The sequence below is a fragment of the Brassica oleracea genome, chromosome C4, assembly GCF_000695525.1.
Source record: "Brassica oleracea var. oleracea cultivar TO1000 chromosome C4, BOL, whole genome shotgun sequence".
Classification (NCBI taxonomy): domain Eukaryota; kingdom Viridiplantae; phylum Streptophyta; class Magnoliopsida; order Brassicales; family Brassicaceae; genus Brassica; species Brassica oleracea.
Genome location: NC_027751.1, coordinates 46,391,520 through 46,411,570, shown reverse-complemented (window position 1 = coordinate 46,411,570; position 20,051 = coordinate 46,391,520). Strand labels below are relative to the sequence as shown.

At 33.5% G+C, this 20,051-nt stretch overlaps 3 protein-coding genes and 1 pseudogene across 16 annotated transcripts; 2 read left to right on the top strand and 2 right to left on the bottom strand.

Moving 5' to 3' along the window:
* Nucleotides 1–1,090: 1,090 nt before the first annotated feature.
* LOC106342285 lies at nt 1,091–2,597 on the bottom strand. Its single transcript, XM_013781167.1, has 6 exons — nt 2,499–2,597; nt 2,159–2,415; nt 1,706–2,058; nt 1,547–1,621; nt 1,347–1,466; nt 1,091–1,252 (listed from the first exon to the last, which is right to left on the bottom strand). Exons 2-6 carry the CDS (start codon nt 2,409–2,411, stop codon nt 1,247–1,249), a joined length of 807 nt encoding a protein of 268 aa, XP_013636621.1. The 5' UTR covers nt 2,412–2,415; nt 2,499–2,597; the 3' UTR covers nt 1,091–1,246.
* Nucleotides 2,598–2,983: 386 nt separating this feature from the next.
* LOC106342288 lies at nt 2,984–14,059 on the top strand. 14 transcript variants are annotated; one of them, XR_001269815.1, is made up of 9 exons: nt 3,380–3,556; nt 3,668–3,689; nt 3,850–3,928; nt 4,108–4,303; nt 4,594–4,708; nt 4,787–5,126; nt 5,194–5,244; nt 5,509–5,590; nt 5,670–6,187. XR_001269815.1 is itself a non-coding variant. In XM_013781169.1 (3 exons), the coding sequence occupies exons 1-3, from the start codon at nt 4,290–4,292 to the stop codon at nt 4,967–4,969; spliced, it is 312 nt and encodes a 103-aa protein (XP_013636623.1). In that variant the 5' UTR covers nt 3,966–4,289; the 3' UTR covers nt 4,970–4,986. The 14 variants fall into 14 exon arrangements, 1 of the variants encoding a protein (XP_013636623.1); XR_001269810.1 differs by having other exon boundaries at nt 4,084–4,303; XR_001269814.1 differs by having other exon boundaries at nt 3,850–3,933.
* A 106-nt stretch (nt 14,060–14,165) lies between these two features.
* Nucleotides 14,166–15,165, bottom strand: LOC106342289 (annotated as a pseudogene).
* Nucleotides 15,166–15,594: 429 nt separating this feature from the next.
* On the top strand, nt 15,595–16,558 carry LOC106342286 (putative BTB/POZ domain-containing protein At2g40440). Its single transcript, XM_013781168.1, has 2 exons — nt 15,595–15,732; nt 16,056–16,558. Exons 1-2 carry the CDS (start codon nt 15,595–15,597, stop codon nt 16,506–16,508), a joined length of 591 nt encoding a protein of 196 aa, XP_013636622.1. The 3' UTR covers nt 16,509–16,558.
* The last annotated feature ends 3,493 nt before the right edge of the window (nt 16,559–20,051 follow it).

The following is a 20,051-nucleotide window of genomic DNA, read 5'->3' as shown; positions in this document are numbered from 1 at the left end:
TTTTGCAAAGACCAACATGTGATTCCCGAGGACAATGTAGTTCACATTGCTTAGCATACATGCTTCAAACGGGACACTCAATGTCAAAGGACATGAGAAACGACCTAAGAGGTCTAAGTGGTCTTAATTACGGTGCAGTAATGAAACTGGCCGATTACTCCCTTCCTACACAGACAGGATAGATCACGCATCAAGATGCGTAGTATGTAGAACCTACACCGAGGTTCACATCAGGGGGAGTAGTGCGTGTTGTACTTTTTTTCCTTCATCATGGTTTTGTCCCACTGGGTTTTCCTGATAAGGTTTTAATGAGGCAACATTAAGCGTACTACAAATCCTGTATGGTTATGGCATCCAAGGGGGAGTGTTATGAACAATGTGGATTGCCATTAACCAAGACAAGAAGAGATGGCCTATCAGGCCACGACCAGGCCCAACCACGGCCGTGTCCAAGAGGAGAGAGAGAGAGCTGACTACAGGAGAGAGAGAGGCGACTTAGAGAGAAAAGGAAACCATCTTTTCTTTTTCCTATTAGATGTCATCTTTCCTTTTATGTATTTAGTAGATTTCCTATTTCATGTTGGATTAGGATAAGTACTCTTTCCATTTATCTCTATCTTGTAATCCTTATATAAGGAAACCTTTTTGATGATTAATAATACACACGAAATATTCAGTCTCAAACCCTTCGTTCAAACCGAAGTAAGAGCTGTGAAGGAGCAGTACGAAGGCTCATCATGATCCCCCTGGAGTAGCTTCTTCTTTTGTTTCTCGTGATATATGAATTAGGATTCTTGGTGAGAGAGGCTTTTTTGTAGCAACTATTAGCTTCGTGTATGTATGTTCAAAGTTTTTCAGACTCTGTGAGGGCTGTCTGTTGATGCAATATTGTGAGAGCCTTATATCTTCCGGGGAGAGAGACTACCGCTGCTCTCAATTCAAGGTTGTATCTGATAATACTAACACTAGTTTGTGTACATTAGCTTATATTGGGGCATAGACATTTATGGAAAGTTTGTCACAAGTGTTTATTAGAGCTCTAGAGAGTTGGCATCTGAGTATTGAAAACCTTGTATTTGTGAGAGCATACTTTGGAAATGACAAATATAAAAAACTGAATTGCGATGTTTAACAATAGATAACACAGTAGTAAGTATTTTTATTTATTACATAAAAGCATATGAAAATCGAAACAACGTCCTCGCTTCTTCTCCTTCACACTCCAGCTTCTTCTTCAAATGTTCCTTCAATACTTTTAGAATGAAAAACCATGTCAAGGTAAAATCAAAACTCATACATAAGTAAATAAGCTGGAACTCAGAAAAGGAAAAGAAATGTCAACTTGCCTTGGAATGGGTTAGGTTGAATGTGAGTCGAGGCCTAAGAGGGCCGAGCGGCCCGCGCCTGCGCCCTGACGTTAACATCTGACGTCTAACCATGTCTTGATTAAGCAGCAAGTCCAACTCCTGCAGTGAAAAAATCAGTGTTAGAGAGGGCTGTAGATATCATCAACTTTGAGGCGAGAATAGATGATTTAAACACATACATTTGATAGACCAAACGGCAGGTTAGCAGGGTCAGTACGATCCACATTGTTTTTACTAGCGTGCCTGTCCCACTCCTACATACAAACATATATATATATATAAGACAAATGGCAAAATGTATTGTATTGAAACAAGCAGAGAGAGAGAGAGATGCGTACACCATATGCATGTTTTACAGACTTGAGATGGGTGGTGAAATCTTCAAGGCTTGGGGCAGCAACAAAGCATACTTCACAGAACCAGGGAGATTTAACACTGGAATTAACAACAAGGCTTGTTGTTGTCGTCTCCTGTTCATCTGAGAACAAGGCAGCCCAATCCCACTGTTTACACGGAAAGGGTGTGGCTGCTGGGTCACGGTGAGGATATGCAAGAAGAATTCTGAATTCCTTATCTTCAAACTCGGAAAGTGTTTCTGCTAACCATCCCAGTTGCTCATGACCGTCTATGAGCATCATAGTACCCGGAGGAGCGTTCTCGTCGGCCCAATTATACAAATCCATTTGATATTCTGCGGAAAAAAAAAAAAAAAAAAGTAAAAGCTGAATCTTAAATACTAACATCCAAATTAATTGCATTATACACACAGACAAAGGAAGAAAGATTCCAACCGTCCCCGTTTTTAAGAGCGATTCCGATGGAAGAGAGCCTCCTCATGACGTCTTCGCCAGGGTCCTCTGTTAGTTTGTCGCCAATGGCAGTGATTGAGATCTCACCGTTGCGGCGGACGTAGCCGGACTTCTCCACCGCCGCTTGTATTCTCTGAACCACCATAAGAGGATCATGACCATCTGGAATCGGGCAGCTGCTGATGTTCCATAGCACAATAGCTTTCTGCGTCGCCATGTTCTCGATTTGGTTCATTCCCCTGCAAAATCAACATCGTAAATCTCGCAGTCTAATCGACGACGAGAGATTAGATTTCACACAGGTTGAATCATGATCACTGACCTCGATTCTGAAACGGCAAACGATGAGCAAGCGAGGCGAGGGATCGGATGAATGTCAGAGAGAGAGAGAAGGTCTAGCGGATGTATATATATTGGTTGCTTTCTGTGGGCCGATACGCGTGGCCCATTTGTCGCCGACCCTTCCATAAATAATCTTTTCCTTTTTCTCTTTTTGTCAACGATACATATATTTTTTTTTTGTTAACACAACAATACATATATCTAAATACAATAAATTATTTATATACAAATTACTTCAATGAAGTATATAGGAACTTTTTTTAAAATATATATATTTGGAATCTATCTACTACTATAAATTCTCTCCTTTTTCTGCTGCCACGTCAGAAAATAAGGTAAAGAGATGACGACACGTGTCCTATTTTCTTAAAACGCGCCGCATCATTTAATCTGATCTTTCCTTCATTCGGACTTTAATTTTGTTGGACCGTTTATTCTCTTCTTCGAGCCCAAACCACATATATTGGCTTCACCTTGATGAAACGCCGCGTTTCTATCAAAGTTAGGCCGACGATCTTTCATCTTCTTCGCCACAGCCAACATCGAATTTACGGTTCGCCTTAAGCCATGTTCGTTTCAGAGACGTAGCGTCAGTGATTTGGCGTTCAAAACTATAACTAACTTCTTGCTCAAGTATGTGGAGACTACCACCGGCAGCCGTACATTTGCCGCTCAGAAACAGCCGCATCACCATTTTAAGTGACGCTATTTTACACAGCGGCAGAATAGTCACTGGCAATCCTTGTAAAAGTTGATCGCATCGTCACTTGATTATTACGCCACTTTTTTTTTGCCTAATTTGATGACTGATTTTTGATCGCCGCAAGTGATCGCAGCGTCAATGTACCGAACAGGGCTTTACTCTTTAATCTCTGAGCATCTTCACCATAAAAGAGTGTCAGGAGTATGAGTGAGTTGAATAGTCTAGAAGAATCTATGTATGAATATTCGATTGAGTCGTTACGTCTTTCTTCCACAAATTCTCATTCACTACATCCTCTACTCTCTTTGGTTCTCTGAACCTATAGCTATGAATAGGTGAGTTTGCCTCCACCAAATTTATCATTCCACTGCTCACAATAATATTATTCCAAAAGCTTCTGCATAACAGAATTGCTAATTCATCTCTCCTCATTGCTGATTTGAAAGCTCCGGCGTCGTAGCAATTCCGGTAAGCAAACACCTGATCATCTTCCAATTGCTAGAGTTCTAAATTTTCCAAATTTGGAGATGATTAAAATTATTATGGATTAATCTAAGCAGAGCGTAGCTAGAAGTTTCTTACTGTGTTTATGACTGTGGGGTTTTTTTTCGGTATCGTACGCTGCAAGGTCCGGCGTATCTAAGCAGGAGTTCGAAGTTAAGAAGCATATGAACAGTCTAAATAAACTTGTTGTCAAGAGCGTTCAAGTAGGGTAAATCTATTATCTTCTTCTTTTTAAGTATTTTTCTATTTTGGTTAATTTAGGTGAATATCATAATCTGATGAGTCATGCTTTCTCTCTCTCTCTCATGATTTCTATTATCTGTTGGCTTTGTTTATTTTGTTCTAACTGAACAAACAGTACACATTGTGTCGAGAAAACAAGGTGGGATCTCGAATCCAGTAGCAGGTGAAGCTATGGTTCTGTGTTTTAACAGATTTTCGCGAACGCTACCATCCCGCACAAAACGCAGTTCAACTTCTCGGACACGTATCGAGAATGATACTGGAGTATTGGAATCAACGGCAAGCGTCTTCGATTCATAGTTTAGAGTCTGCTTCTATGAGATGATCCCGTCCAGGTCCATGATCGTTATTACCAAAGCTTTGTTAATCTCTTTTCTTAATTTGTTTCTCTTTGTTGTGTTCCTCTGATTAGATAAATCAGAAAACAAAAAACAGTTAAAATCTAAAGTTATCATGTTTAAAGAAAATATGGAATATTTTCATAGTTCCGACATGTTAGAAATAACAAAAAACAGTTTGAATAGAAATACATAAAAGTATATGTGAAACTATTTTTATTAATTTAAAAGAAATTCCATATAAAATAGTTCACTTTAAGCTTTAATACATGTTAACTGCCTGTCAGATATCGAGTGGAGATGTCCGTTACTGATGAAACCACTGAGGGCCTGTTCGTCTGTTTCGATGGGGTTATGACAAAACTGCATAGCATTAGAGCCAATGAAGCTGGCCATCTTCTGGTATGTCTTCAGTTCACCTTCCATGCTCCCTTTTACCTTATTTTGTCATGATAATGCATTCATCTCTTATTTACTCAGGCTGGCGAAGGAGTGAAACCGGAAGAAACTCAGGCTCCTCCCTTTGTTGCAGCAATGGAAGGTAAAACCTACATATTCCAGGTGAGAGTTAGTTCCTACAACTTCAAAGCAAATCACCAAACCCTTACAATCTCCCGGTGTAAAACGGGACGAGGTGAAGCGTTTAAAAAGGGAGGCTGCTGAGACAGAAAGGAATCACATAGAAGAATAAGAAGGCCCGAGAGAGAACAGAGCGTCAAGCTGCAGTGAGAGAGAGAAAGAAGCTGCTAGACTGAGAATAATGAGGCAAGAACAGGCACTTCATCTTGACGGATCTGAGAAAGGACCTGATGCTACACATGTAAGTTCTCTTTTCTTTGACACCCAATTCTTATACTTCGCTTATTAAAGTCTCTTTATAAATTCAGGAGTCAGCGGAAGTTGTTTGATTCTTTGTTGATGCTAAGATGAATTCTCTGGTAAGTTTTTTGAAGCAGCATAAATATATAAACGTTACATTTTTACATAGATGATTAGAAAACCTGTTTTATGTAATTTTTCTCATACGTTTGGTGAAAATACAATGATCAGGTTTTGAAACTGTTAAAATACGTACTAGAAGTAAAAGAAATGCCTTCTTTTTTTCTTCTAAAATAAACATCTTTTACTATTAGTATCTGATTCATGTTTACCATAGAAGCTTCTAAATGTTTGGTTTACAGTGTATACTTTTGCATGAACAGTTATCATTCATTCTGACATGCTTGAAGAAGATCTGAACAAAGGTTTACAACTTTGGATCAATCTTCCATCTGACGAGAAAATGTAACAAACCCATTTACTAAATCCACATTTTTAAGTTTCTAAACAGGAATGTTGACTACTTTGGTTTTGAATCTGACAGAAAATAAACAAACTACCAAAAACTGCTGGTTGTTGACGTACCAAAAGCAAAAGAAAATGGTGTCCAAGTTGGTCATCGCTGGGGAACCAATGGGAATTCAATCCCTGTTTTGTACACCAACACTGTTCCTCGAATTTGCTCTCGATCCGGGAGCTCAGCTCCACCATGACGTTCCGGAATCGTGGAAAGTGTTTGCTTACGTTATAGAAAGCAGATCCATTTTCCGGGTCCTCTGAACGCTTCCTATGTTTCAGCACTGAACGGTTGTTGTGTTCGGTCAATGCAATGATGGAGTTAGCGTGTGGAAAGAAATTGAGGTTTGTTATTATAGCTGGAGAACCGGTGGTTCAGTAGGTCCGTTCAGTATGACTTCGAAGTGAATCATTTTAACTTAATATTGAGTCTCTTTTTCACACCTTTGCTGAAGCCGTTATATTATCTTCTCTGTTGAATTTTCCTGTAAACAATTTGAATTTGTTTTGCAATTACAAAACCATAATCATGTCCTTTTTTCTCAATGCATATAGTCTCAACGTAATAAAACATGTTTGATCTGGTATTCAAATCAAAGGCATTTTTAAAAAAAATACGCAACTATTTTTTACAAACGATGATTTATGCGTCCAGTAGCCAAATTTAAACTACCTTTTAAACTACCAAATAAAAGTACTGTTAAAATAATTCATATCATACATTGTTTAACAACCGTAAGCAATAGTTTGTTTCGTACGATTTAAGACTTAACACTTCATTTTAGCTCATCTAAAAGTTTCGTTAGAATCATATTACGTTTCAAAGTGTTGTGATTATAGAAATGTAACGAAATAAATAAAATATTGCAAAAAATTAATGTTGAATAAAAATTAACAAAGAACAATATTTAAACCCAAATATATTAATTTTTCTGAAAATAAAATAAAATAAAATAAAATATATGAAATTTTGTACACACACTGTAGGTATGCTATAAATTACCCACTTCCTGTTTGCATTTTGTGTAGATCCCCTGAGGGAAATATTGTAATTTTTTGAACCTTTAACCTTAAGGAGGGAAGTCCTGATAAACCTTTAATTATGTAACAAGTGCATGTACGTCATTAAAAAAATGAAAACCACAACCAACAAATATGATCAAACAAAAAAAAATTAAAATTTAGATTGAGAATAAAAAAAACAAATATTTCAAACCTGAATTGCAAACTTCTTATAAACAAAAGAAATAATTGTATCCAATAACAAAATACAATCAATAAAGTCAACACATAATAAGCTATAATCAAATTTTTGTTTATCATTTTAAGTTAGCCAAGAATATTTATTTCAAAAAATCTATTCAATTATTTTTATAACATGGCTAACTTCATTTTCATATATATACTACATATACGATTCTAACAAAAATGCATATGTATTCTGTTTCTCAAAAAAGATCATGTATATGTATAGAGTAGCAATAGTTTAACATTATGATATTATCTATTTATCTATCGTTATATATTTTTAGTTATATGAATAAGTTATTTTTTATATCGTGAAAATCATTAATTTTTTTAAAAATGTATAAAGAAAAAAGTTTATTTTTATAATTTTATAATAATTAAACAAGTATATAATTTCTAAAATGAATATTTAAAATTGTTATATAAATTATGAAGGTTAGTACTATTTTTTAGTTAAAAGTAAATTAAACATGTAACATAAATTTATACTATTTGTCTTTTATTCACTACGGGCGGGTTTACCCTAGTTCATATATAAAATTAAGTGTATTTCATATATAAAAGAAAAATTCCTTATGAAAATCCTAAAATGTTTCTGTCACAATTATAGTCCCTAATAATTAAAATGACCAAAACATTTTGTACGTTCAGGCAGACTCTTGCATATCCTCATCATTTCCACATTCGTCTTTACATTCCCAAAAAGAAAAACGTGGTATAGTCTATCGTTAGTAAGAAAAAACATGATAGCCTGAGAAGAGCTCACTCTAATTGGACGAATGTTTTTGACATCTGATTTGATTGTTCATAAGTGAAATCACTAAATAGAAGAGTTAATTAGCTCGAAACCAATTACCGCTTTCCAAAAACAGATTAATATTTGAAAATTTGTTTAGTATATCATAAATTAGCTATTTTATGAAATGTTAAATTTGTTTAGCTAATATTTTTCAAAAATACATTCAATCAAAAATACCCTAACATTTGTGTTTAAAGTTTAGTGATTATTGTTTAGGGTTAAATATTTAAATATTGAGTTTATAAATTATTATAAATGATTAATAAACATTTATAGATGATTTAGAAGAGTTAGAAATAGCGTTTGAGATTATTTTACTTGCGATTCATTTACACGGGTCAATACGTATTGCTCTCCGAGATCCGGCAATCTTTTTATGGAAGTTTTATAGTATACAAGGTAGCAAAATTATAGTTAACTGATAAACAAAGAGAGGTACAATGGAGGAAACTTGTCTTGTTTCAAACAAGAGGAGGATCAGCACCGTTTTATTGCTCAGCTTTATTGCTTGATAGTTTATACTTGTGAGAGTCATTTGTTTAAATAGAGTTGCGCATTTTGCATGTCTTTGTATGATAGTTTATGCTTTTGAGAGTCATTTTTTGTTATATTATATATGATATGGTCATCATCGATTCTTGACTTCTTGTTGATATAATTATATGTTAGGTGATTCTGAAGATGAAGAAGAAGAAGAAGAAGAAGAAGAAGATGGTGGAAGAAAGAAGAAGAAGGTGGTGACCAAGTGAAGAAATGAAACTCTCTTTGTTATAAAACAATGTTGTGAACTTGTGATTTGTGAACTTGTGATTTGTGAACTTGTGAACAAGGGATGTTGTTGTCGCATGTTCCTCAACATGGACTCCCATTCCGGATTTGTGGCCGCTATAACGTCCAAGAAGCCCTCGACTCCACCCATACGAGATTTTGTCGCGGCCAACTCGTTACGCAGCTGAGCGGACTCTCTACGCAGCTCAGTGACTTCATCATCCCGTCGCTGACCATAGGACGATGTCGCTCTCGGAACATCGTTGACGGAACCAATTCCCAACGTCCGTCCCTTTTTTCCTCCCTAATTACTCTACATACTTACCTATAATCTTTCTTAATTCGATATTATCCGATAAGCTCAACAACTTTACTACTATCGCTTAGGATGTACATCTCTACCATCCCCTACTAGTCATCCACACCTTATGTAATTACGCGTGGTTTAACTTTTAAGTATTGTTTTTTAACTTTTTTGCGTTTACAGTTGGGGGGGGGGAATCAGATTTATGTTTTGAAACTCTTGGGACGTTTTAATTGGTTTAACCACAGCCACTGGACATTATATATGTTTCTTTTAAGCATCGAACATATCTCTTCTAATTAGTTCTTAGTCATGTACACCACAAGAAAACACTCCTAATTCCGACGGATCTTCCGACGGACACCAAGGTCGTCGGACATTTGCGACGGAATATTGACAAATTTCCGACCAAATCCAAAAAAATGAAGTCGTCGGAATTCCGTCGGCCATTTCCGACGGAATTCCGACGACACACGGTTCGTCGGAATTTTCCGACGACTTTTCGACGACATTCCGATAAAAAATGTAACCGTTGTAGTCGTCGGAAGTTCGTCGGTATATTCCGACGAAATTCCGACGACATTCCGATTAACAGAAAGTCGTCGGAATTCCATCGGTATTTTCCGACGGAATTCCGACGAACCATGTGACCGTTGCCGACAAATACATATGACCGTTGTATAGCCGTTTGGGATTGGACAATTCCGACGGAATTCCGACGGACTTCTTTACATCCGTCGGAATTTCGTCGGAAAGTCGTCGGAGGTCCGTAAGCAATTTCCTATAAATACAACCCCTCCTCATTCAACTCATTCACACTTCATTCTCTCTTCATTCTCTTTAGTCATAACAATTCCGTGAAAATCATGTCTTCAGAAGTTTATTATCGTTCGTGGATGGATAAACCTCATTTGGATCCGAACACCAATTTGCTTACGGAAGAATACGTTCAAGGGATTGGAGAATTCATGAGGCTTGTTCAACAGCAACCGGATGCAAAAAGTGGTATGTTAAGATGTCCCTGCTCTTCTTGCAATAATAATAAGGTTATAAAAGAATTTGATGTTTGGACTCATTTGTATATGAAAGGGTTTTCACGTAATTATAAAGTTTGGTACCTTCATGGGGAAACTGGTTATGAATATGGTAGTACTAGCGAACCTCAGCCTGTTAGTGAACCTCAGCCTGATATTAGGTTAGAAGAATCTAGAACAGATATAGATTATGGTGTAGGTACTGAGCAGATGGTACATGATCATTATAGAGGGGAAGAACCAAACCCCGAGTCTAGGAGATTTTTTGACATGTTGGATGCAGGAAAACAACCTTTGTATCAAAATTGTAGAGATGGTCATTCAGTCTTATCATCTGCAACTAGATTAATGGGTATTAAGACAGACTATAATTTGGCTGAAGAATGTATGGATGCGATTACTGATTTTGTCAAAGGTATTCTACCTGAGGATAACCTTGCACCGGGTTCATACTACGAGGTTCAGAAACTTGTTGCAGGTCTTCAACTACCGTATGAAGTGATAGATGTATGTATTGACAACTGCATGATCTACTAGAGAGCGGATGAGACACGGAATATATGCAAATTTTGTGGGAAACCTCGTTATCAGGACACGAGGGGAAGAGTTCCGATCCCATTCAAAAGAATGTGGTATTTGCCTTTGACGGAAAGATTGAAGAGGTTGTATCAGTGTGAGCGCACAACAAAAGCAATGAGATGGCATGCAGAGCATTCGAAGCGACATTTTACGAATCTTTGGATTTGTTGTAAACATTTGAAGCGACTAGCTCACGTTTGGAAGAACACGCCAAACGCAATCGCTCGCTCGGTCATAGGTTCACACATAAAGCCTTAATAAAAATAAAATAAAAAGGCTCACACATACATACATGGCTCTAGCAGTCGCAGACACAGCAATATTGGTCTTAGTTCAACAGCGAGTGATTTTGGGTTCTATTATTAGTCCTCGTGTTACTCTCACTTTAACACTAACCTTACTTGTACATGAAGAGAGATTTGAAAGGGTTTTTAACTGATTAATTATAGTGTATTAACCCAAACTAGAATTAAGAGATTAGGCATTGAATTACATTACTACCACCACCACTCAAACCGACAAATACATCTCCACATTTTTCAAGTAAAATAACTTTTTTGTTCCTTTTTAATTTAATTAAAATTTCGTTTATATAACTGCGCATAATATGTCGCCTCGGAAAAAATGAAACATTATATCTTTGACTTTTCTTCTTCTAGTTCATCTCTCTTCTTTAAGACCAAAACCTTTTTCTCCTCCTCTTCATGCATGAACCCTAACTAAGTTCTTCTTCTTTTACCTTTTACCAAGAACTCGTTAGATCATTCTCTGAACTCAATGAATAATAACTGGTTAGACTTTTCTCTCTCTCCTTATGAACAAAATCACCATTGTAAGGACGTCTACTCTTCCACCACCACAACCGCCGTAGATGTCGCCGGAGACTACTGTTACGATCCGACCGCTGCCTCCGATGAATCTTTAGCCATCCAAACATCGTTTCCTTCTCCCTTTGGTGTCGTCCTCGATGCTTTCACCAGAGACAACAATAGTCACTCCCGAGGTTATTGTTTAAGAACTACACCAGTGTGTTAATGACATTTTAATAGTTTTTGTTTGTTGTTGTTGCCATCCTGCAGGTGAATCAATGATGAAAGAATCAAGAACCCATAACGTTTTCATACGCATAATAAAAAATCCATGTATGAGACTGAGAGAGTACATGAATTCTTCAATGGATCAACTTAACAATTCTTACGCTAACTTCGTCAACCACGTATGTCATCATATATATGTTCCAAGTTTGTTCAAATCTAGCAATACCTTAAGTTTAGTTATTTAATAGTAATTTTATTTCTTGAATCTCCACCAAAAGGCCTTCAGTAAAGATTTGGTCATGGACATATTTATTCCGGAATCGAAAAACTAAACCGTATTGAACCAAAAAATCAAATAAAATAAAATTTCATAAATATCTGTAATTTTTAAAAAAAAATACTATTTATAAACTGAATTATTGTGATATATTTTCATCTAAAAACTTATCATAATTACTAGACATTTTATTCAAAATCCAAAATGCTAGAATAAACAACTTGTTAATCATTGAAACTTTATTAACAATTCGTTTATCCACTATATATAGTATAAACTCTATAAATTAATGTTTGATAAATTAATAAATACCATAAATTAATAAACTTTGTTGGTGCTAAGTTGAACTGGTTCAAAATATGATATAAATCGATAATATAATAATATAATATTTTTTTCAGAAAATCCTATGTAAAATATGTTTCCATTAAAATTATAAATTAATAATTTTATGTATATACATTTAGTATAAGTACAAACTAAGCATTATATTATTTGTTTTATATTCACAATGAAATTATCTTTATATTTTCTTAACATCTAATATATTTTGATGAGATTTAGTAAAATTATATCTAAACACACATTTAAGTTTTATGAAAATATTTTATATACACAAAATAATATAATAAAACAATTTAAATGCGGAATTAAAAAATGTTAATTAATGTATATACACTAAAATCAAATATTTTCAAATTTTAGGAAAAACCATATCTTAAAACAGAAAAACATCTAAAAATAAAACTTTTGTAAATTAATTACTTTATAAATTAATAAAATATCAGAGTCTCAATATTATTAATTTTATAGAACTTTTGTTGTACGTTATTTTATAAAACCGCACTTGAAGCAAACTGCATCATATTGTCCGTTTAGTATGCACCGCCTAATTCGTTTTTACCCTTAGGAGCCTTAGTACTATCATTGGACTTATTTTCAGTCACCATCAATGTTATTTGTTTTATTTGATTTTAATTTAACAAATTGAAAACTTCATAAAAACAGTCCAACTAAATTTTGTTAAAGTTTTGATACCCACATTTTTTGCTATCCAGTTTAATACTCAAACTAATTATTACACTCATTTTAATACTTTTATTTTTAAAAATATGTTCATTTTAATACCCAAAGTAAGCTCATTTTAATAATAAGCTGCAAACAAAACTTTAAAAAAATTCTAAAATTCAAATAAAAATCTTAAAATATTAAAATTTTAGTTTATCTTTTAAGAATAAAAGTTAATTAATTTGGATAATATGAAATTTTATAGTTTTAGTTTATGTTTTAACTTAAAATTTAGTTTGTTTTCTGAAATATTAAAGTAATTTATTTATTTTGTTCATAATTAAGTTTTTTCTAAATCTTAAAATATTATACAAAATTTAGTTACTTTTATTCTTAAACCTTAAAGTAAAATTTGAAATTTTAAAGATATGTTTTTGAAGTTGATAGATTTTTGAAATTCTGAAATATTAAAGTAATAGATATCTTATCAATATCTTATCACATATAATCCTTCCTTACCTAAAATTTTTTAAAAGACAAAATTTATTATCATATACATCTCTTGCAAATGCAAACCAAAAACATAAACCACAAAATCATACAAAAATAATAACTTAGATCACAAGTAAAGTATATCCCGTCCGTATGACGGACCGGTCCCAGTATTACATAATTTCATATGGTATGATTTAATTTCATATTTAAATAAAATACTATTTTATTGTGTTTGATTCTATTTTTGAAAAAAAAAAACAGAAAATATACAAGTAATTCAACAACCACTAACACTCTCTCTCTCTCTCTCTTTTTCACCGGTGTTTAGGCTCGCGATTGTTCGGGCTCTTGGCTCCGGCAAGTGGTTGCTCCCACAGAACCGTCTTGCTGGCTTATGATTCCTCAAACGCAGCCCACCCCTTTTCTCTTCGCCGGAATTTTCGGTTCTGGTATTTTCTTTTGTCCTTCTCTCTTTTGGATCCTTTCTTCTCCGGTATCAACTCGGTTCATCTACACACTCACAGGAAGCAGGCGAGCGATATCGACATCAAAAGGAGAATCAGACAGTGGATGAGGTATGTGAGGGGTCCAAGAAACCTTCTACTCATCCGCGGGGATGGAGGGTTTGCGTCCACCCTGATGGACGTGGAGATCCACTCTCACAACACGATGGTCGCGTATAACGAACACTCGGTTTCCGATCTGATCAGCTATGTCGGCTATAGTCAATTTGCATGGCGAGAACTTCTACAATACTAAGTTCCAGAGAGTTTCTACTTAATAATATCTGTATTTTTTTTTCCCTCTATCTCTTAACATACTCCTCATGTTGCTATGCTGAATGTTTATATTTTATATTTTATATTTTATATGCTGGGAGTTTATACTCTAGTTCTCACAAGTGTTTATTAGAGCTCTAGAGAGTTGGCATCTGAGTATTGAAAACCTTGTATTTGTGAGAGCATACTTTGGAAATGACAAATATAAAAAACTGAATTGCGATGTTTAACAATAGATAACACAGTAGTAAGTATTTTTATTTATTACATAAAAGCATATGAAAATCGAAACAACGTCCTCGCTTCTTCTCCTTGACACTCCAGCTTCTTCTTCAAATGTTCCTTCAATACTTTTAGAATGAAAAACCATGTCAAGGTAAAATCAAAACTCATAGATAAGTAAATAAGCTGGAACTCAGAAAAGGAAAAGAAATGTCAACTTGCCTTGGAATGGGTTAGGTTGAATGTGAGTCGAGGCCTAAGAGGGCCGAGCGGCCCGCGCCTGCGCCCTGACGTTAACATCTGACGTCTAACCATGTCTTGATTAAGCAGCAAGTCCAACTCCTGCAGTGAAAAAATCAGTGTTAGAGAGGGCTGTAGATATCATCAACTTTGAGGCGAGAATAGATGATTTAAACACATACATTTGATAGACCAAACGGCAGGTTAGCAGGGTCAGTACGATCCACATTGTTTTTACTAGCGTGCCTGTCCCACTCCTACATACAAACATATATATATATATAAGACAAATGGCAAAATGTATTGTATTGAAACAAGCAGAGAGAGAGAGAGATGCGTACACCATATGCATGTTTTACAGACTTGAGATGGGTGGTGAAATCTTCAAGGCTTGGGGCAGCAACAAAGCATACTTCACAGAACCAGGGAGATTTAACACTGGAATTAACAACAAGGCTTGTTGTTGTCGTCTCCTGTTCATCTGAGAACAAGGCAGCCCAATCCCACTGTTTACACGGAAAGGGTGTGGCTGCTGGGTCACGGTGAGGATATGCAAGAAGAATTCTGAATTCCTTATCTTCAAACTCGGAAAGTGTTTCTGCTAACCATCCCAGTTGCTCATGACCGTCTATGAGCATCATAGTACCCGGAGGAGCGTTCTCGTCGGCCCAATTATACAAATCCATTTGATATTCTGCGGGAAAAAAAAAAAAAAAAAGAAAAAGCTGAATCTTAAATACTAACATCCAAATTAATTGCATTATACACACAGACAAAGGAAGAAAGATTCCAACCATATTTAGTATAAGCCTCTCTAAAGCCTGGTATAAAATATAATCAATTATAAAATTTAAAATTGACAAACATTACAAAAGTAACTTGTATTATCAAATGATTTATATGTATAATAATAGTAAGAGTAAAAATAAATAAAACAAAATAAATCAACGAAAATACTTATTTTGAAAACAAGGATCATCTCAGACTCTCAACATAATGTATCGAAGTTAGGCTTTTAAAGTTATCTCTTCTCCATTCCCAAAGTATCGGATACTACAAGGAAGCAAAAGGAAAGATAAATAATACTTGTTTTCAAAGGAAAGAATCATCACTTCATTCTCTATATAACTAAATGAAATTCAAGTGATATCAATATTATCGTTATGGCAAAACAGAGCAACCTAAACATTTTCTTAGATGGGTTTGCACATATCCTAGAAGAACAATGGCAAGTTGATGTGCTGCTCAAGGCAGGAGACAGCGATCCAGATGCAGCAATCTCCGCCCACAAACTTGTTCTGGTCTTCACTTCTTCCTTTTCTTTTCTTTTTTGGTCAATCACGTCTTCCCTATTTATTCTTTTGTTATCTGGTTTTTTTTTTGAGCAACTTGTTATCTGGTTTAGAAAACAATATTTGACACACTATAATATTTTGTATTACTCCTGTTTCATAATACAAGTTCTTTTAGTAATATTTCTTTTTGTTTCAAAATATTAGTTGTTTATGCATTGTAATCCAACTTTTGGTATTAAATATTATGTGACCAATTAAAATATATAGATTTTTTATAATTGGCTGAAGAGTGGATTTCAGAGAGTGACCCTCTTACTTGATTTGAATAGGCTGCAAGATCAAAGGTCTTTAAGAAGATGCTGGAGGAGGATGAGTGCAAGACTTCGTCTGAGAAAGAGATAATCACTCTCTCGGAGATGAAACACGAAGAGCTAAAGGCTTTAGTAGAGTTCATATACAGTGATGGCTCAACGCCTTGTGCAGGGCATGCTCGATCACTTTATCTAGCAGCGGATAAATATGAGATCCCGCATCTACGAGACCTGAGCAGAAACGAACTTATATCTTCTCTGAACGCATCTAATGCTCTTGACGTTTATGTGCTTGCCCAAATCCCTTTCGATGACGCACTAAACAATGCTGCCTTAAGCTGTATCCGAATGAATATAGCTACAATTACTTACTCTGATGAGCTCAAGCTGTTTGCAGAGAGTAACCCAAATCTTACGGTGGAGATAATGAAGGCCTGTGTTGAATGGAGAAACTACACCATCTATTACTAAATATAGAATGTTTCAAAAAAAATTAATATATAAGATGTTTTCAACTTTTTAGGTAATTTTTAATTTATTAAAAATTGTGTAATCAATCATATTTAATAATCTACTAGATCTCGATCCGCGCAACCGCGCGGATTTTTGTTTTCACTTATTTTTATATAAATATTTTGTTTTCAATTCTAAATTGGTATATATTATAATATATGTGTCTATCAATTTTTAAAACGTAATAAGTTCACGGTATATTTTTTTCATTGAATATATTGTTTTAAACTTTGACATGTATTTGTATCTTCTTCTATATATATATTTTCAGATTATTATTTCATTATTAAAATCATAATTATATATAAAAGATTAGTAAAATATTGTTTTATTGTCATATTCAAAGATATTATAACATTTCACAAATTTAGAAAGTTTTTTAAAAATTAAATTTTTCGCTTCATTAATTTATATTATCGAGTAAATAATTAAACATTTAGTTTTTGTTTAATTTTTAAAATAAACTATATAGTTTAAAATTTGTTTTCATTGGTTTAAGGTAATAGAGATTAATCATTGTTAGATAATATGATTTTTGTTATTTAAATTTTTTTTTTATAATTTTAAAAGTTAACATCGACATATATTTAAATATTTAACATATGGAGGTATAATATTACAAGATTAAATTATATCTATTTAATTTATATTATCTATAAATCCAATGAAACATCTCTTATTTAAATCCAATTATTGATAGCCCAATAAAAATTTCTTGTAACCCCAAAATTTAAATGATAAGATTAGAGATTAAATGTAACATGACTTTATAGGAATAGGTCTATTAGGTCCATTTTTAAAAAAAATCACACATGAATCAATATTGTGACTTCTGTTTTAATATATAAGATTTTGTAATTGGTTGAATACAATTATTTTATAGTTTTAATAATACTGACAAAAAAATAATTTTTTTAATATATGTGTTTTTCCTAAACATCTTATATTTAAGAATAGAGGGAGTACAATTTTTGCATTACTGAGCAGAAGCTAGTCAATAATTATTGACAATAATGTAGCTTTCGTTCTTTTACTATGTGACATATACCACAAATCCGTTCTTTTTTTATGGGATTGTACTTATTTATTGTTTTCACAAACTTGACAAATTTTAAACCTACTCGTACAATTCGTATATCAATGATTATGAAATATTATATTTTATTATGTGAATGAGAAAAAAAAAGCAATTACGAATATATATTGCTTACTATCAAGCAAGCAAACATTGTTTTTCTTATAATACAATCATATTAGCACAAAATTTTGCCGATGAAAAAGAAATTATTTATTGTACTGTTTGGTGATCCGACCGGTCTAGGAAAGCGAGCTGCACCGTGATCCAACGAGGTCGGTACGAGTAGCTTCTGTCCTATGCCGCATGCGCAGTGACCAGGAACACCGCATATAAAGTTTTGGACTCTCGGTTTTGTTGGAGTGACCGTTTCAGACCCGGTTTGGTAGCTTTCTAGTGGGTTGTTAGATGGTTCACACACTGCTCAAAGATGTTGGGAGTGACGTCGTGATAGTCTTTGTTGTATTCAGAGACCAAAGAGTCTCCAACGGCAACTCCGAAGACTGCCACAAGAATCATCAAAGAAGCGAATAAGTTGTTAGTCTTGATCAAAGACATGATAGATGTTTTGTTCTTTTTTTGTCAGGAACGAGAGCTAAGCAGGCAAGGAAACACGAGTTTGGAAGGGATATATGAAGTTTTGAGTTTGTTCGGTGAGAAGTTGAGAGAACGCCTAAGATGTTTATATAGAGCCCTAGCTATCGTTTGAGGTAAACCTTTTCGCATCAGTAATCTGAAGATTTTTATATTTCTTGAACTACTCAAGTATATTATTACATGGCTAATTCATGCTCCTTTCTGTTTCAAAAAAATACATATTTAATACTTTAAACTTTTCTCACATATTAAGAAAACACAATAAAACTTAATTGTAAATACATTTGTTTTTTGTGTATGATAATTTTGCATAACTTTTATCCAATAGAAATCCAATAAACACCATTAACTTTTTTGAAATTTACAATTTCTTATTAAATACTACATTGAAAAAGTAAAAAAATGTATTCCCTCTGTTTCATAATAGATGATATTTTAGAAAAATTTTGTTGTTTCAAAATAGATGATGTTTTGATATTTTTATGTTATTTTTAATTTTATTGAAAACGGTGTGACCAATTAGATGTTGTAGTTATTTTTGTAATTGGTCGGATTATTTTTAAATTATATTTTTTAAACTACTTTTTAAAGAAAAATAAATTTTTTAATCTTTCTGCACTAAAAAATAACATCATGTATTGTGAAATGGAAAGAGTATATTTTTGAAACCATTTTTTTTTCTAAAAAGTATCTTTACGAAACAATGGGAGTTTTTGCTTAGGCAAAAAAGACAGCAGCAATACTACTGGAAAAGACGGTTTCAATATTTCCCATACATAATCCTTTGTATAGACGTTGAGGCGGACGAACACTAAGATGGAATAAGCCCGCTATACCCAACGTCCCTGCAGCAATATGATGAGAGGCTATTCCTCCCGGAAATCACTGATTGTCAACTTTGGATTTCCTTTCCTAAATTGTTTTTGTATATTCAATTTTATCACTTAATTGATTTTAATTTAATAGTGGTTGTAACAGATTTTCCTCCTGTAATTGCTTTATTTTAATCTACTTTACGGCCATAACTTTATATTCCTATATATATATTATAAGTCCAATCCTCTTTTAGATTAATATATTTTTCAAACATATAATTTTAAAATTTCCTTGCATTTCGATCACTTCTATTTCATTTTTTTCGAAAATTTTAATTAAAATTTTGTTAGAGCATTTATATTGCTTAAATTCATCATAGTGTCTTAACCAAAACAATAATATTTTTATATAATTAGTTAGATAATTAAATTTGTATTTTTAATTAGACAAGAGTTTCATAATTCATATAGTTTGATGAAATTCTAAAAACTTCTGATTTTAAAATTTATCTATTTTAGCCTCAGTTCAAAAAAAAATTATCTTTTTTCTTTTTTTTAACCAAAAGATATTTTTTAGCACGAGATATTTTTCTTTGTTTTTATTCCAACTTCTGATATTATATATCCCCTATATAATAATTGAGAAGCATTTAAAAAATTAGAACCTTAATTTTGTGTTAATTAAAAAAAACCCCAAATCCTAGGTGGCACTATAAATGCCTTCTAAATTCTATTTCAAAGAATTCTAGAGCATCTAATATAAAGTATAGTTTAATCTAATGGTGTCACATTATTTTATAATTATATAACACTAGAGAACATTATATTAACCTAAAATATAGGAAGTGTGTATTCTTTCCTTAAATAAAAGCTACGGAATTACCTAATATGATTTAAATATATATGACAATTAATTATTATAAATAATAAAGATTTGATAATAATTTTTGCATCCTTCTTCATTTTTGTTTAAATTTATATTATTAAAAAAAATTAAACAATCACATTAACCAT

Excerpts from the sequence above, each read along its gene's own strand:
- LOC106342285 (XM_013781167.1), bottom strand. The coding sequence starts at position 2,411 with ATGAACCAAATCGAGAACATGGCGACGCAGAAAGCTATTGTGCTATGG. Across the intron at positions 1,622-1,705 it reads CTGTAAAACATGCATATGGT|GAGTGGGACAGGCACGCTAG; the intron begins GTACGCATCTCT and ends GTTTGTATGTAG. Across the intron at positions 1,467-1,546 it reads TGCCGTTTGGTCTATCAAAT|GAGTTGGACTTGCTGCTTAA; the intron begins GTATGTGTTTAA and ends TTTTCACTGCAG.
- LOC106342288 (XM_013781169.1), top strand. Across the intron at positions 4,709-4,786 it reads ATGAAGCTGGCCATCTTCTG|GCTGGCGAAGGAGTGAAACC; the intron begins GTATGTCTTCAG and ends TTATTTACTCAG.
- LOC106342286 (XM_013781168.1), top strand. The coding sequence starts at position 15,595 with ATGGCAAAACAGAGCAACCTAAACATTTTCTTAGATGGGTTTGCACAT. Across the intron at positions 15,733-16,055 it reads CCGCCCACAAACTTGTTCTG|GCTGCAAGATCAAAGGTCTT; the intron begins GTCTTCACTTCT and ends TGATTTGAATAG.